General features: G+C 44.6%; 2 protein-coding genes across 3 annotated transcripts; one reads left to right on the top strand and one right to left on the bottom strand.

Moving 5' to 3' along the window:
- Window positions 1-4,282: 4,282 nt before the first annotated feature.
- Window positions 4,283-8,076, bottom strand: LOC133114630 (kinetochore-associated protein DSN1 homolog). Its single transcript, XM_061224176.1, has 11 exons — window positions 7,956-8,076; window positions 7,653-7,692; window positions 7,118-7,415; window positions 6,849-6,922; window positions 6,684-6,756; window positions 6,349-6,436; window positions 6,211-6,261; window positions 5,638-5,709; window positions 5,390-5,537; window positions 4,883-4,970; window positions 4,283-4,700 (listed from the first exon to the last, which is right to left on the bottom strand). Exons 1-11 carry the CDS (start codon window positions 7,988-7,990, stop codon window positions 4,579-4,581), a joined length of 1,089 nt encoding a protein of 362 aa, XP_061080160.1. The 5' UTR covers window positions 7,991-8,076; the 3' UTR covers window positions 4,283-4,578.
- Window positions 7,884-13,226, top strand: LOC133114631 (multivesicular body subunit 12A-like). 2 transcript variants are annotated; one of them, XM_061224178.1, is made up of 10 exons: window positions 7,884-8,129; window positions 9,630-9,725; window positions 10,223-10,306; window positions 10,545-10,644; window positions 10,908-11,037; window positions 11,366-11,506; window positions 11,821-11,933; window positions 12,241-12,299; window positions 12,415-12,474; window positions 12,769-13,226. In XM_061224178.1, exons 2-10 carry the CDS (start codon window positions 9,630-9,632, stop codon window positions 12,847-12,849), a joined length of 864 nt encoding a protein of 287 aa, XP_061080162.1. In that variant the 5' UTR covers window positions 7,884-8,129; the 3' UTR covers window positions 12,850-13,226. The 2 variants fall into 2 exon arrangements, with proteins under 2 accessions (XP_061080162.1, XP_061080161.1); XM_061224177.1 differs by having other exon boundaries at window positions 7,889-8,220.
- The last annotated feature ends 490 nt before the right edge of the window (window positions 13,227-13,716 follow it).

Genomic DNA, 13,716 nt, shown 5'->3' with positions numbered 1-13,716 from the left:
ACTCTTGTGAATATGTGCCTGGGTATTTATGGATAGAGTCTGAACCTCTGAAAAAAGAACACGTATATGCATGACTAACACAAGATTATTCTGCCTCTAGTAAAAGTGATGTTTTGCCATCAGAGCACGGTAAGAGAGGGGCGATTAAGAGCAGTTCCTTTGTAAAAGATCTGTAATGGCGAGAGTTACTCAAACAAACACCTGCTGATCCACATCACTATCGTCACGCTACATCTGGAATACACTACAGCTAATACCTGTGTCAACAACCTCACCTGGCCACCTGCTGCTCACTGCACAAAGAATCCTGTTTCTTTTACAGTATTCACCTGGGTCTGGTGTCAGCTCTATGCTGCTGTAGGCCTAAATCACGCGGTAAAATAGGCTACCCAATCACTACTCTGTATTGTCTGGCTTTAATAACTGTAAGGCAGGTTGTCTACTTAGTTGTTCACTATACTGTCTGAAACAATACATATCCACATATTAAAATAATGGCAATCTGATAAGCAAGACGATTTTTAGGCTTTGGTTAATTTAAGACAAAGCCTATAAAACGCGTAAACGTTATTTACATGTCCATATCAAACTCATTCTCATTAGCTCATTGTTTATAGAGGCAAATGTCCTGAGACATTTTTCAAAAATTAGTTCAGACAATAAGAACGAATGAGGCCGTTTAGTTGGGAAGCGCAGAGGAGGTGCGCACACTTCTACCGAATGAAACATTCAATTCGTCTTTTTGGATAAAACCGCGGACAGCGCAGATTAAAAACAAGCGCTCCCTAGTCTTTTCTGCAGACGTGGTGTTTTTCAAGGTAGTTCATCACCGCTGAGAAAGACAGGGCCCTCAGACGGATGGGTCGCGGAATGTGCGGAAAGAAGAGCCGCGGGCTGCCGCGCCTCGACGGCGCGCGATGATGGGTGTGCTAGGAGTAGAACGGGACGGAGCGGGCGCAGTTTATGCTGACTACCGGCACATCCCTCAGTAGCAATCTGTGTTTAATCAATCTGCTATAAGGCTGGAATAGAGAACGAACGTTCACGAACTTATTGTCGCCGTGCGGTGTTTACGCAGCGGTTTGCCAACCTGGACAGAGAACGAACTCCACTGGCTTCACCTGCCAGGCCATCTGTATCCTCGATTAAATAAGACGATCTATGAAATGATGGGGCCAACTTTCCTTGAGTTTTGGCCATTTTACCAAAATCTTTAGGGAGTTCTCTCTAGACCTGAGCCTTATTAAACGGAGGGAAACTGCTCAGAAAAGTGATGCTTATTTACTTAGCAGGCTGTGCGTGTGTTGTCGGCATACAATAGAGCCTAGAATCTTCGAATCGTAGATCACGCAATTTCTCCAAAGCAGCAGTCTCATCAGTAAGAGCCAGCCCAGAACAAAATTTAATAAAAAAGCGAGAGACCGTGGGTCACTGAAAAGAAGTAGGGAAGCCAATGTTTCACCAGTGGTTAATTTTAGGATCATACACTCACTGAGCACTTAGCATTTGGTATTAGGACTTGTCTATCCACAAGTCTTATGATGCATTGTGTGTTCAAAGACGCTCTTCTGCATACCACTGTTGTAATGTTTGGTTATTTGCGTTAGTCACCTTCCTGTCAGCTTTGACCAGTCTGGACACTTTTCTCTGACGTCTCTCATTAACAAGACTAGCTGCAGAACTGCTGCTTTGTGTGTGTGTGTGTGTGTGTGTGTGTGTGTGTGTGTGTGTGTGTTTTTTGCACCATTCTTTGCAAACTCTAGAGACTAGTGCGTGTGAAAATCCCAGGATATCAGCAGTTTCTGAGATAATCAAACCACCCTGTCTGCCACCAACAATAATTTGCTTCAATTCGACTGTTTTTACATCCATATCGGGTGAATAGTGTAGGAATTGTAGCGGTTTTCATGCATAGTAGTGGACCAAAAGTAATTGGACAATTGGCTGCGCAAATGTTTCTTGGACAGATGTTAAGTTTCATTGTTAGTTCATGCATAAAATAGCTTGGGGATTTTATATTGATATAAAAACCCTCAAATTTAAAATGTTAAAAAAAAGAAACGTTTTTAAAAAATATATATACATTTTTAACTGGAGCACTGAGCAGAGAAAAATAAATAAGTCACTGTCCAAATACCTATGGACTGCATTGTAGACTATAACCTATGTCAGTGTCGCCCTTCAAGTTGATGGACATTTCACGCAAGACCTTCATTCTCGGAATTCCAAAACCTTTGGATCTCAGGGAAAGCAAATGGGTTGGTTTAAGTTGTGGCCCATGTCAATTTTAAACTGCGTCTTTGAGCGACATGTGTAGACCGCTCTTACTATCGGCAACTCAACAAGCACGAACACCCATTGCCTCCCCCACAGCACGCGCAATCAGAGGTTTATCCAGGGGGTTAGCTCGCCCCCTGCTCATCCGTCGGTCCCCACTGTTAATTCAGATTAATTAGCCAATGGTGCAATTAAGTAAATGCATAATATAAATGCGCGATCCCAGGTCCCAAATGGAAGCATCCACTCCTCGTCCCATCCTTTTAGCGGGCTCGGTATGTTGCCATGGCAACGTGGGACTTGGTTTCTCCTTTCTTGCAGCGTCCGACTCCGCGCCGACCGCGCTCTCCGTGGGCAAAATCATCCTTTTGCAATTTAGCTGCATGGTGCGTGCAAATTATGCATTGATGCGCTTTTTTCATAGGCTGTGCGTGCGTGTTCAAGCATGAGCCTAGTTACGTTACGCCTGCGTTTCATCACAGACTCGTAGTGGGAGACGCGAACACACACATTTATCCCCCGCTCAACATCACCGGCCTACAGAACTCCACCTCATTTTCATTTAAATAAGAATCGATCAGTCTTGTAGCCTTCGGCGTCGGGAGCTCCTAAGTCTCCCGAGACGGTTCTCTCCCCCTCTCTCTCTCCCTCCCTCCCCCCCTACTCCTCCACTCCGCAGGCCTACCTGCACTCTCCCTATAATTTACCATTCATTTATTTGTTCCAAGTGTCTATTTGCTCTATTGGCAAGACACATCAATTGCATTGCCAGACCATGTAGTACGGAATTCAGAAAAGCAGTACTATGTCACAATAGGATAATGAAATGGAATAATACACGGTATCCTACTAAGCGTGGAACTATAAATACGTCCGAGACCTAATGAAGACGAATCCAGTTATACACATAGAATAAGAGCTCTCTGTATTTATAAGTGGCGTCAAATCCATTGACCTTGTGGCATGTGCAGATATGTGCAATGCATAGGCTACCCATCATCCGTTTTTTGCACTTAAAATGCGAAGCAGGCTCAAGACAGCGTAAAACTCCTCAGCGCTTCAGTTTGCGGTGGAACGATGGTTCTGTAGCGATATTTTCCCAGGAGAGATTATAGGGAAAATGTACTGTAGGCCGACTTGAATCGGTGAACATATCATCCCTCCCCCATCCTCTGATATCCCCCTGACCTTTAGAAACGGTACACTAATCTCGGTTTAGACAGCAGAGGAGAAATAGCCAATCATCGGACACGGTAGGGAGAGTATTTAGCTAACCATAACATTGCTATGAACGGACACGTAAAACAAGCCAGCAATGTTTACGTTGTTCAGTAACTTGTATAACCAAGCTATAAAGCTTCGCTAGCTGTGGTTCTGTAGTCCTATTTACACATATGCCTAATAAATGAGACAATTCAATAATGCACACCATTGTACAAATTGCCTGTACGAACATACTTCATACGCAGAATTTCTTAATCACACGGTGCCCATCACATTTCCAATACGTAGCACGTTGATAATAATATATGTTAGGAAAAGTTAAAGGATCTGCTTATGATATACTGATCATGCGCGTCAGGGATATGTATAAATAAAAAAGTAAATACAAAAAAATACGTACAGGACCCTTTGTGCGTCTTTTCTCAAGTGTTCTACTTACACAGGTGTACGTGGGAGTGTTACTGTTACGCAAGGGTGTTTTTGTGCCCGATTACGTCTGACGACCACACCTTAGTCTGTCATCTGTACTGTATCCGCAAGCATATCAGCTTCCATTACCCTACTCTTCGCTTAAAACAACTTGCATTTGCGCTGATCTTTCATTTTGTCAGGTTTCCCCCCCAGGAGATAACACACGGGTCTGGACACACACCAAACCTGTCACAGATAAAGGAGCGTCCACATGCAACGCATGTCTCAGTAGACAGTACGCGCCCTCTCAGAAAGACATTTTTAGACAACACTGCCATCAAGCGGACACGTATAGAAACACAGTCAGACGTAAATGGAAAAGCAGCGATTTATATCAGGTTTGGACGAGTAGGATGAGATAGACAGAAATCATACAGTTGCAGATATGCAATATTATAATGCTCCCTCCCTCAGAATTTGCAGAGGAAAAAAAGCTTCAGGAAAGCTACACAAAATCCCAATCGACAGTTCAGGCCATTAAATGCAGGACAGGCCAACACTGCTCATGGCGAGCAGAATTAAGCACAGATTTAAGCCCCGATACACCACCCTGGCCTGCTATCTGATGCAAACCGCAGAGACAGGGAGCGCAAATCAGCTCCATTGTCATGGGAACAGTGCATGGCCTGCGGTGTCAGAGGTCAAAGGGTCATGCTTGAAGCCGTTAGATCCAGCAAGGAGCCTCCGGACGGGGGAAGATGGGAGTGTCTGGAAACCAGCGCTGGAGGCTGAGGACATACACACAAGCACACGTGGACATGAGCGCACACACACACACACACACACACACACACAACACAGTTTCATTACGCAGTGCGCAAAAACAAACATGCTTTCCACTTTCTGCCTACGCACACGCAATGTAAAAAGTACAGCAGATATGCCCACATATCACACTGCACACACTCACCTAATCTCCTGCTGGTCTCTTTTACCAGCATGTGAGACTGTTCCTGGAAGGACAGCACCTCCCTCATTATCTTACACTGAGAATCCATCTGAAGAAACAACACACTGTTTTACACACAAACACACACACACACATACACATACACACACACATACACATACACACACACATACACATACACACACACACACACACACACACACACACACACACACACACACACACACACACACAATCCTCTCACTCCATTTTACACTGAGTCCACTGCAGAACCACACTGTTACACACACGCGCACACACACTCCATCTCACATGGAGAGCCTGCACTCTCAAACACCAAGGGCCTTTTTCACATACACAGATGAAGCTTAGTCCTGGACTGAAATTGGGCTTTCTATGAGAATCTATATTTAAAAACAAATTTAGTCTCAGACTAGGCTTAATCTGTGTCTGTGAAACTGACCTCAAGGGTATAGGCTACACCGAGTCCTGCACTTTGGCTCTCACCAGTAGCTCCATGGTGTGTAGTACTGCCTGTTGCCTGTGGAGGGCGCTGTGGTAATCTGGTTTCCTGAGGATAAACTGGCTCTGTGTGGACTGAGCCAGACAGGAGGCGTCCAGGGCAACCCCCTCCGCCCGCCCATGCTCCACACGCCTACGGGGGCAGACAGAGAAGAGTCGGGCAAAAGTGATTCAGGGCGAGTCATGACTGAGGTGCGTATCCATAGGGGATGTGTATGCATTATCAGATTTACCTGGCCAGCTCCTCTGCTTTACTGCGATGTCTGAGAAGCAGAGAATCCCACACTCCGCACTCTGTCTGTAATCTGCAACAGAACATACGCATCACTGCCTAGTGCTTACAAGGGAGGATATCCAACCAATGGCAGGGTTCAATTACGCATCCCTCAAAGCAGGCATTTCCCAACTAAATGTGCCGCAAGCAAACTGCAAATGAGGACAGGCGATGAATAAACCAAAAACGGAACTGAACGTACTACTATAGTAACCTCGGCTCCATGCCCAATATTTTATTATATTTTCCGAAGGATGACTTTGGGATTTGAATCATTCGTATCAACCACCAAACCTCACATAAGCAAAAAAAACAAAACATGTAGGCTAAAGCATCGGACAAAGTTAAATTCTCAGTTCTTAATCCCCCCTCCCGTCCCTCAACATGCATTCATGAATTATTCATGTGGCCTCCATATTTCATCCCAGCATTTTGGGGATTCCCATCTTGAAGGAATGGAACGTCAGAAGAAGAAAAAAAAGAAGAAGCATACAATGTGGCTCTGAATCCAGCCAATGTGTGGGAAACACACCTGTGGACTGACTTCCTGATCTGATCCATTGTCTTCTGCATGCCAGGGTCACTGCAGGAGAGAGGTAAGAGTGAGCGACTGAGTTTGATGTGAAAAAGGAGGACGAAGGACTGAATGAAGGAATATCTGTGTCGATACCTTTCTGTGCTCGTTTGGGACTGCTGACTTTGTGCCTGTTCCCTGATATCCTGCGCCAGATGACACCACTCTCTTTGAACAGTTTCCACTAAGAGGGAGAGGAGATGGGAGGAAAAGCCAGTTAAGATTTGACATTTCACTTTGGCGCATTCTCACGATGTTCTTTCCACGGCTCAATCTGGCACAGGTTCAAACTAAAAAACGTACTTTATTTATTGACCATCTCTCCCAGGGGGAAAGTAGAATATTGCCGTTACCTTTGGGATTCTTTCACACTGTAGAACTAGCATCAGGCTAGCTCATTAAACTACAGACCCGGACACTGGCACACTCACCCTGCTCCTGCAGACGGTCCAGGCTGGCCCCTGGGGTACTGTGAAGAGATTCCTGCAGCTTCAGCAGTGCCTGCTGCAGACACACACGGAGAGGAGGGGTGAGCGGCCCGGCTCACAGCTGAGGGGGGCTGTGTACCAGCTAGGGCCCAGCAGGGCGGCGCTCACCTGCATTGATGATTCCATCAGCTTCTCCAGCCTCTCATCCTCTGGCAGGGAGGGGCTGATGTCCCTGCACAGACCTGAGAGGAGCCAGGGGCAGAGGAGAAAGAGGGGGCAGAGAGGAAGAGTCACAGAGGGGAAACCGCATAATCCTACAGATATATACTTTTTAAAACACTTCAATTATGGTGAGGTAAGAAAGTGTGTGTAGGACGAGTTTGTGTTGGTCTCCTTATGACAAGAGGCCTGAGGGTGTGAAGAGGAGGGGGACTGACCAAGGGTGTTGCTGGGCAGGGCAGGGAGTGAGCGCCTCAATCGAGCCGATCTCCTCCAGGACTTCCTCCGGCTACGAGGGCTTAGGGCAGGGCCATCTTCCTTGCTCTCCTGCTCCTTCGTCTGCGTCTCCTCCTGGTGTGCCTCCTCCACGTGCATTCCTTCATGGTCCTCCGTTTGCTCCTCCGCTGTCCCTGGGGTAAGGGTGTTGTCCTCAGATCGGGTGGAGCGTGGAGATTTATGGGGGCGTTCTGAACTAGGACTCCTAGAGCCGGCCCTTTTGGTGCCGGCGCAGGTATCCTGGGTTTGAAATAGATTGGAAGGAAAACGTTGTACGAAATATAACATTCTGTAAAATACATTTACAAACGAGTGACGTTAGCTAGGCAATAAGCAATGCAAGCTAACGTAAGTGACAAAGGTTAGAGCTAGCTAGCATCCTACTAACTTAGTATGTTAGAATAACGTTATTCAACTTTAATACACTTGCTAGCTAGTTAATAAGTTACCGCTTTACAAATGACAGACAAAACCTACCTTGTTAGGTAACGTCATTATGTCATCATTGGTCTTGAAACTGAAGGAAATAATTAACAATGAGTTTAAAAACTACGTAAATTACGTTAGCTAAACAGTGTAGATAGCCTGACTATTTAGCTAATCATAGTTAGCTAGCTCTGTCCCTAGGAAGGGACAAACAGATGTGTCTGAGTCAAGCCAAAGCTATCTTTTCGATAACGTTTTCTAAACATGCAGAACAGTCATTCCGTAGTCTATATTGTGCCATCGGCTCAGCTACTTAAAACAAATATTGCAAACATTGCCTAGCAAAAAACAAACCTTTCTGTTAGATTTCGAGAATTACTCTCCGCCATTTTGTTTCACTTTCAAATTTAAGGCGCGCTCCTCCACCGTAACCAACCCTCCCTCCGTTACCCTTCCCATCATTCTGACGTACTCTGGGAATTGTAGTGCGTCTATCTATTTCCTGTTAAGTGTCTGCGGAAAAAGCGAGTAAGCGTCAAGTTTCTTCAGCTCTCACGAAAGTTTCTGTGCTGTATTTGAAGTAAGAGATTGAAGATTTAGGTGTTGTTTGTCTACGAGAGTGAGTACCATGTTTTCATTATGTATTTTGCATAAGAGTGTTGTATCCAAAATGTAAAGTTGGCAAGTTTATCTAGTTAAGTGCACAGGTAGGTAGCCCGATAGCAAGGTAAATTCAGCTTTCCACCCAGTTCTAACAAGTTGACGTCGTTAGCAAGCTACATTCCACTATTTATATATTTGTATATGTATAAAAAAACTGCAATCTTGATCGCAAACACAGACTTAAACATCAGAACAAGTACTAAAATGCTTATCGATAGTGGATACGTTCCAAACGATGGGATAGGTGGCAGCTGCCACTTTGCTTGCATAGCAGCTAACAATATGCTGGCTAGAGCTTGTGGTAGTATACAATACCGTTCTTTGTTTTGAAAGTAGGTTGCCATTGCTAGGTAGTTATTACGCCTTCATACAGTGTGACAAAGTGAGTGTTTGTCGTAGTTGTTTTGCCTATTTCAATATTATTATTATTAGGTGTCTAACAGTATAAAGGAAGCAGTGTTCTACAGTAATTATCTCTTTCATACATCTAGTTTGTGTGGCGTGGGTGACAATAAAACTGTTGAGCCTACGGTATCATTACAGGGCATTATTTTCATGAAGTCCAAACCACAGTGAAAGACTTGAAGAATCCATTGTATTCACACAATATGTTATGTCCGCATGAAAACAAAACATTCAGAACTATAACTAACTCCTTCCTAAATTAACCTGCACTCTACCATTCCACAAATACTGTTCGGAATGTAAATGTGCCTACTCTTTCTAGAACGGGGTGATTGCCATATCACAAATAGCCTCTATCTTACAGAGGGTAACAGGGTTTTAAGAAGATACCAGCCCATCCATCCATCCATCCATTATCTGAACCCGCTTATCCTGATCAGGGTCGCAGGGGGGCTGGAGCCTATCCCAGCATACATTGGGCGAAAGGCAGGAATACACCCTGGACAGGTCGCCAGTCCATCGCAGGGCAGATACCAGCCCATATTTTGTAATCAAATTTCCATCATGCATGAGTGCTGTAGTGCACGAAAGCACCAGGCAGCCACAAATATCCTATTCTAAGTTTTGCAGGTACTTATTTTGAGTCAGGGTAATCCATCATCATCTTAAATGTGCATAGCATAACACTAAGTATTAGGGAAGCATCGCCTGAATAGCCCTCTACTTCCTAGGTAATAGCAGGCCTATTCAGAGACTGACAGATGGATTAGCAGAGCTCACCTTAATGACAAATTGGTTCAAAGTCAAATGAATAATTTCTATAATTCAGAATGATGAATCAGATCCTGTTATGTCCAACCCTGAGTCATTTGTATCATTATAAGAACTAGGGTGTGAATAGGCTCCTAGTGAATAATATAAATAGGACAATTTTGTGTCTGTCTGAAACTCCCATCACAGATGTCTCTGTATGAGCCCAAAAGTGCCTCCCCTCCACCTGTGTCCGCAGTAGCCTGGACCTCCAATAGCAGCACCTGTCCCAAGGACTTCACCCTGGTAGGTTAGCCAATCACACAAAGACTTAAAGGTACAATAGGTAATTTTGGACTTCTAACGGTCAAGAGAGGAATTGCAACAACAAATACGCTCAAACCACAACACTTTATCCCACCCCTTCTCTGTGAACGCGCTGAAGTTGAAACACCATTGGCTGAGGCAATTAAAACCTATTTTTAACCAACGAGCTTGAATTATTGTACAGCTATAGATGTTTTGGTACAGAGTACCGGCCTGTCAACTGCATATTTTTAAACCCGAATTGAAGGACTATAAACACAGGCAGAGGGTGAGTCAAGTCAACATGACAGTGAGCCTTTTTAGGGCTTTAGGAATGGACTTGTAACAATATTTTAACACAAAAATCGTACCTATTGTACCTTTAATCTCTCTGGTCCTTTGCTGTATTAGTTCTCAGGAGAGGCTGCTGAAATGGAATGTGGCAGTGAAGTGGTTGCCGTGGTGATAGTCTTGTGTTTCTCCTGTCTCAATGGTAGATCAACCTGACCCTTGATGGAGCAACGGCTAACTTTGTGCGAGGCTTTGCAATGAAGTCTGGGTACTACCTCTGCTACAGCACGGTGAGTCAAACATGCAATGCACCTGTATACACAAACACACATGCAGATACCCAATCACATGTGCACAGTGTACACTTATGTAGACTCACTTCCTCACACACCTGTGCTCCAGCACACAGTTTTCCTGTAGCACATTTCTTGTATTTGCCTTTGTGACTGTTTTGTAAAAAAAAAAAGAAAAAAAGAAAAAAAAGTTGATTCTGTGGTGAACTTAAGGCTTGAATCTCTCTCTCTCTAGAATGCTGCAGGGGGAATGGTGGTGTCGGATATCCAGGTTATCTCTGACAAAGAACCTATTCCTCATGGGTACTGCTTCATACCAGAGTACCTGGAGCCCAGTGAGTATGGCACTAATCCCCTTAGCACAGCTACACACGTGAACCCAACTAATCCACTTAGCGGATATATCCACGACACTAATCCCCCTCCGATGCAACTAGTCGCATCAACAATGCTACTCACGCGAACACCAAATCTAATCCCTTCAGTACTGCTTTGCCCCTGAACACTACACTAATCCCCTCAGTACTGCTGTATATGGGCATGTCACACTAATCCCAACATTACTGCCGTCAGAGAATGTGATTTGCGTTACGTGCAGAGGCCTCAGTGTGGAAGAAGAAGCGGGTATGTGTGCGCCTCCTCCCCCTGGGCAGTGTGGACATGGCTGTGCTGGACATCAAACTGACAGCAAAGAACAAAGTGGTGCTGCAGCACTACACCTGTCTGGGGTCAGTCATCCTCTCACACTGAAACACACGCCAACGTGCTACACCTGTCTGGGGTCAGTCATCCTCTGTCTCACGCTGAAACACACTAAAGTGCTACACCTGTCTGGTGTCAGTCACCCTCTCACACTGAAACGCACGCCAACGTGCTACACCTGTCTGGTGTCAGTCACCCTCTCACACTGAAACACTCGTGGAACTGCACACGCATACAGAAGCACACACAGACACATGCATGCAGATGCCCAGGTAAGCTCACGCACCCCTCTGGTAACCTTCCAGTTTGCTTCAGAGTTCATTGGAATTTTGTTTGTGTGACTCTCTCGGACAGGGATATACACGGGTATGTTCTCTGGTGTAAGAAGGGTCACTTCTCCAGTCCCCTGCCTCAGGCCAAACCCCGCAGCTTTAGCCTGGATTTACGCAAGCTCACCCTGGACCAACCAGCCCCCCCGCTGCCCCTCCGGCCCAGGTAAGCATCTGTGTCAATAGAAAGTAGCAAATTTGACATTTTATTTTATTTCCCCAAAAAATAAATGTTAAGAGAAATTTATGTATTTTATAATACAAAGTAACATATTAAGCAATAGACAACTTTTTGGGTAAAAAAAGTTGATCAAGGCTGTCTGGGATTACCTGGAGAGGTAGAAGCATTTCATTATTTTTTTTAAAGCATCTTTATGGATTTATTTTACATGCCGAGGATTTTGCACTGTACTGTATATTTTCCTGCGGTTTCCATACATACATGAATCACTTAAACCCCATCTCTCTCCGTTTCTATAGCAACGCCCCTCCGCCCCCTCCAGTGGGGAAGCTGAGCCGTCGCCGTAGTAACCTTGAGGTCAAAGACCCTGCTGAGAGTGTCTATGACAGCAGCAACATCTATGGCATTTCAGGTACTCTCCCTTCACACATAGGAACACACGCATAAGTAAAGCCCAGCAATGTTAGCCTTTTCCTACCGGTGAAGTGTACCTAATGATTAGTTAATATCTAACACCGTGTCAAGCCTGGTCTTGAAAACCCCCCAGTGTTTCTGCCTTTACTACATGACCGGGCAACCTATTCCACACAGTGACCTGTGTGTTGGGGTGAAAATACTTAATATGTGAAGCAAAGGATAAATTCCTCACACCCAAATCCACATACCTGTACACACACTGTGCATTGGTTCTTCATGTGGCCCGCTCCCTCTCTCCTCAGCCATGGACGGGGTGCCTTTCTCCCTGCACCCCCGCTTCGAGGCCACAGCCGCCCGAGCGGTAAGTTTCCCTGCGTCTCTGACCTAGTTGTTTCAGGAGGCAGGAGGCAGGAGACCAGAGCAGGTCACTGTGTACTCTGCTCTCTGAACCAGTAAAACAGAGTTGTGTCTTTCAGGTCCCGCTGAACAACCTCAGCAATATCCGCATCAAATCTGTGCAGGACATTGAGAATGAGGTAAGTGTGTGTGTGTGTGTGTGTGTGTGTGTGTGTATGTGTGCGTGTGCGTGTGTGAGTGCGCGTGTGCATGTGTTGTCATAGGTCATAATGGTTACATTTTCATTCATACTTTCAAGTTTCTTATACTTGCACCACAACATGGTTGTTGCAATACTGTCAGATTTGTAAGCATGTGTTGGTGTATCGTAAATGCAGTAATGACATATAGTCCATACTGTCAGCGTAGTGTTGATGTGCGGTCAGTACTGCAAGTGGTTTTAGTACTGTGCTAATGATGGGTGGTTTTTGCAGTACAACTACACCTTTGCTGTGGAAGAATCGGCTGCCAATCAAACCCGATCACGGAACTCGCTCGCCTCCCACAACTACTAGAAGGCTCAGAGTACCGCTCTCCCTCCCTCCTGCACAACCTTTACAAACCACCCTATGACCCATATCCCTGTGCCTTTGGCACGACCAACACTACCATTTCAATAATGCAATGTACTGACTCCCACCCTACCAAATCCCCTTACATTTCGTAAAAGGACTTATATTTCAATTATCCGTTAGTGTGACATTTATTTAACGTTTTAAACCAATTCTGGACCAAAGTCAGGGGCAAACGTCGGTCTTGTTTGTATATAGATATGTAATGCCTTGCCTCACTATGGTACATTGCCTCTCAAGAAATAAACTTGTATACATTCCTTTCTTAGATTTCTTTTTGTAAATGTGAAAAAATAAAAGACTAAACCATTTTATCTTAATTCTCTTGTATTTTCTATCATGTTTAACAGATTTTTAAATGCTGGGCTATTTTTTAAAAATATGAAATGTTGAAGTAAAATATTACATTAAATGTATGGGTAAATAAAAAAATAACAAGTTAAACTTTTGCACACGCATGGGAACAGTTTCATAGCCACCTGCTCCTCTTTGCGTGTGTGCGTGTGTGTGCGTGCAGTGAGGTCTGTAAGTATTTGGACAGTGGTAAAGATTTTGGTCAATGAGCTCAAGCAAAACATTTGAAATGAAACCATGAAGATCAGGTCAAAGTGCAGGCTGTCACCTTAGGAATACACCGTCATTTTGGGAAATCTACCTTTTTTCCAACTTACCCAGACTTAAATGTTTGATTTTATTTTCATTATTGTGCATTCACTGGCTTGATTTCCATGTTAGCATAATGTGTTAGCTTAGCATAAAGACTTGAAGCCTATAGGAGTCAGTAGCCTACCTCCTTCAAGTGAAGAAATG

This window comes from Conger conger, chromosome 16 (genome assembly GCF_963514075.1).
Source record: "Conger conger chromosome 16, fConCon1.1, whole genome shotgun sequence".
In the NCBI taxonomy this organism is placed as follows: Eukaryota; Metazoa; Chordata; class Actinopteri; order Anguilliformes; family Congridae; genus Conger; species Conger conger.
The sequence above is the reverse complement of the archived record's forward strand: the minus strand, read 5'-3'. Positions and strand labels throughout refer to the sequence as shown.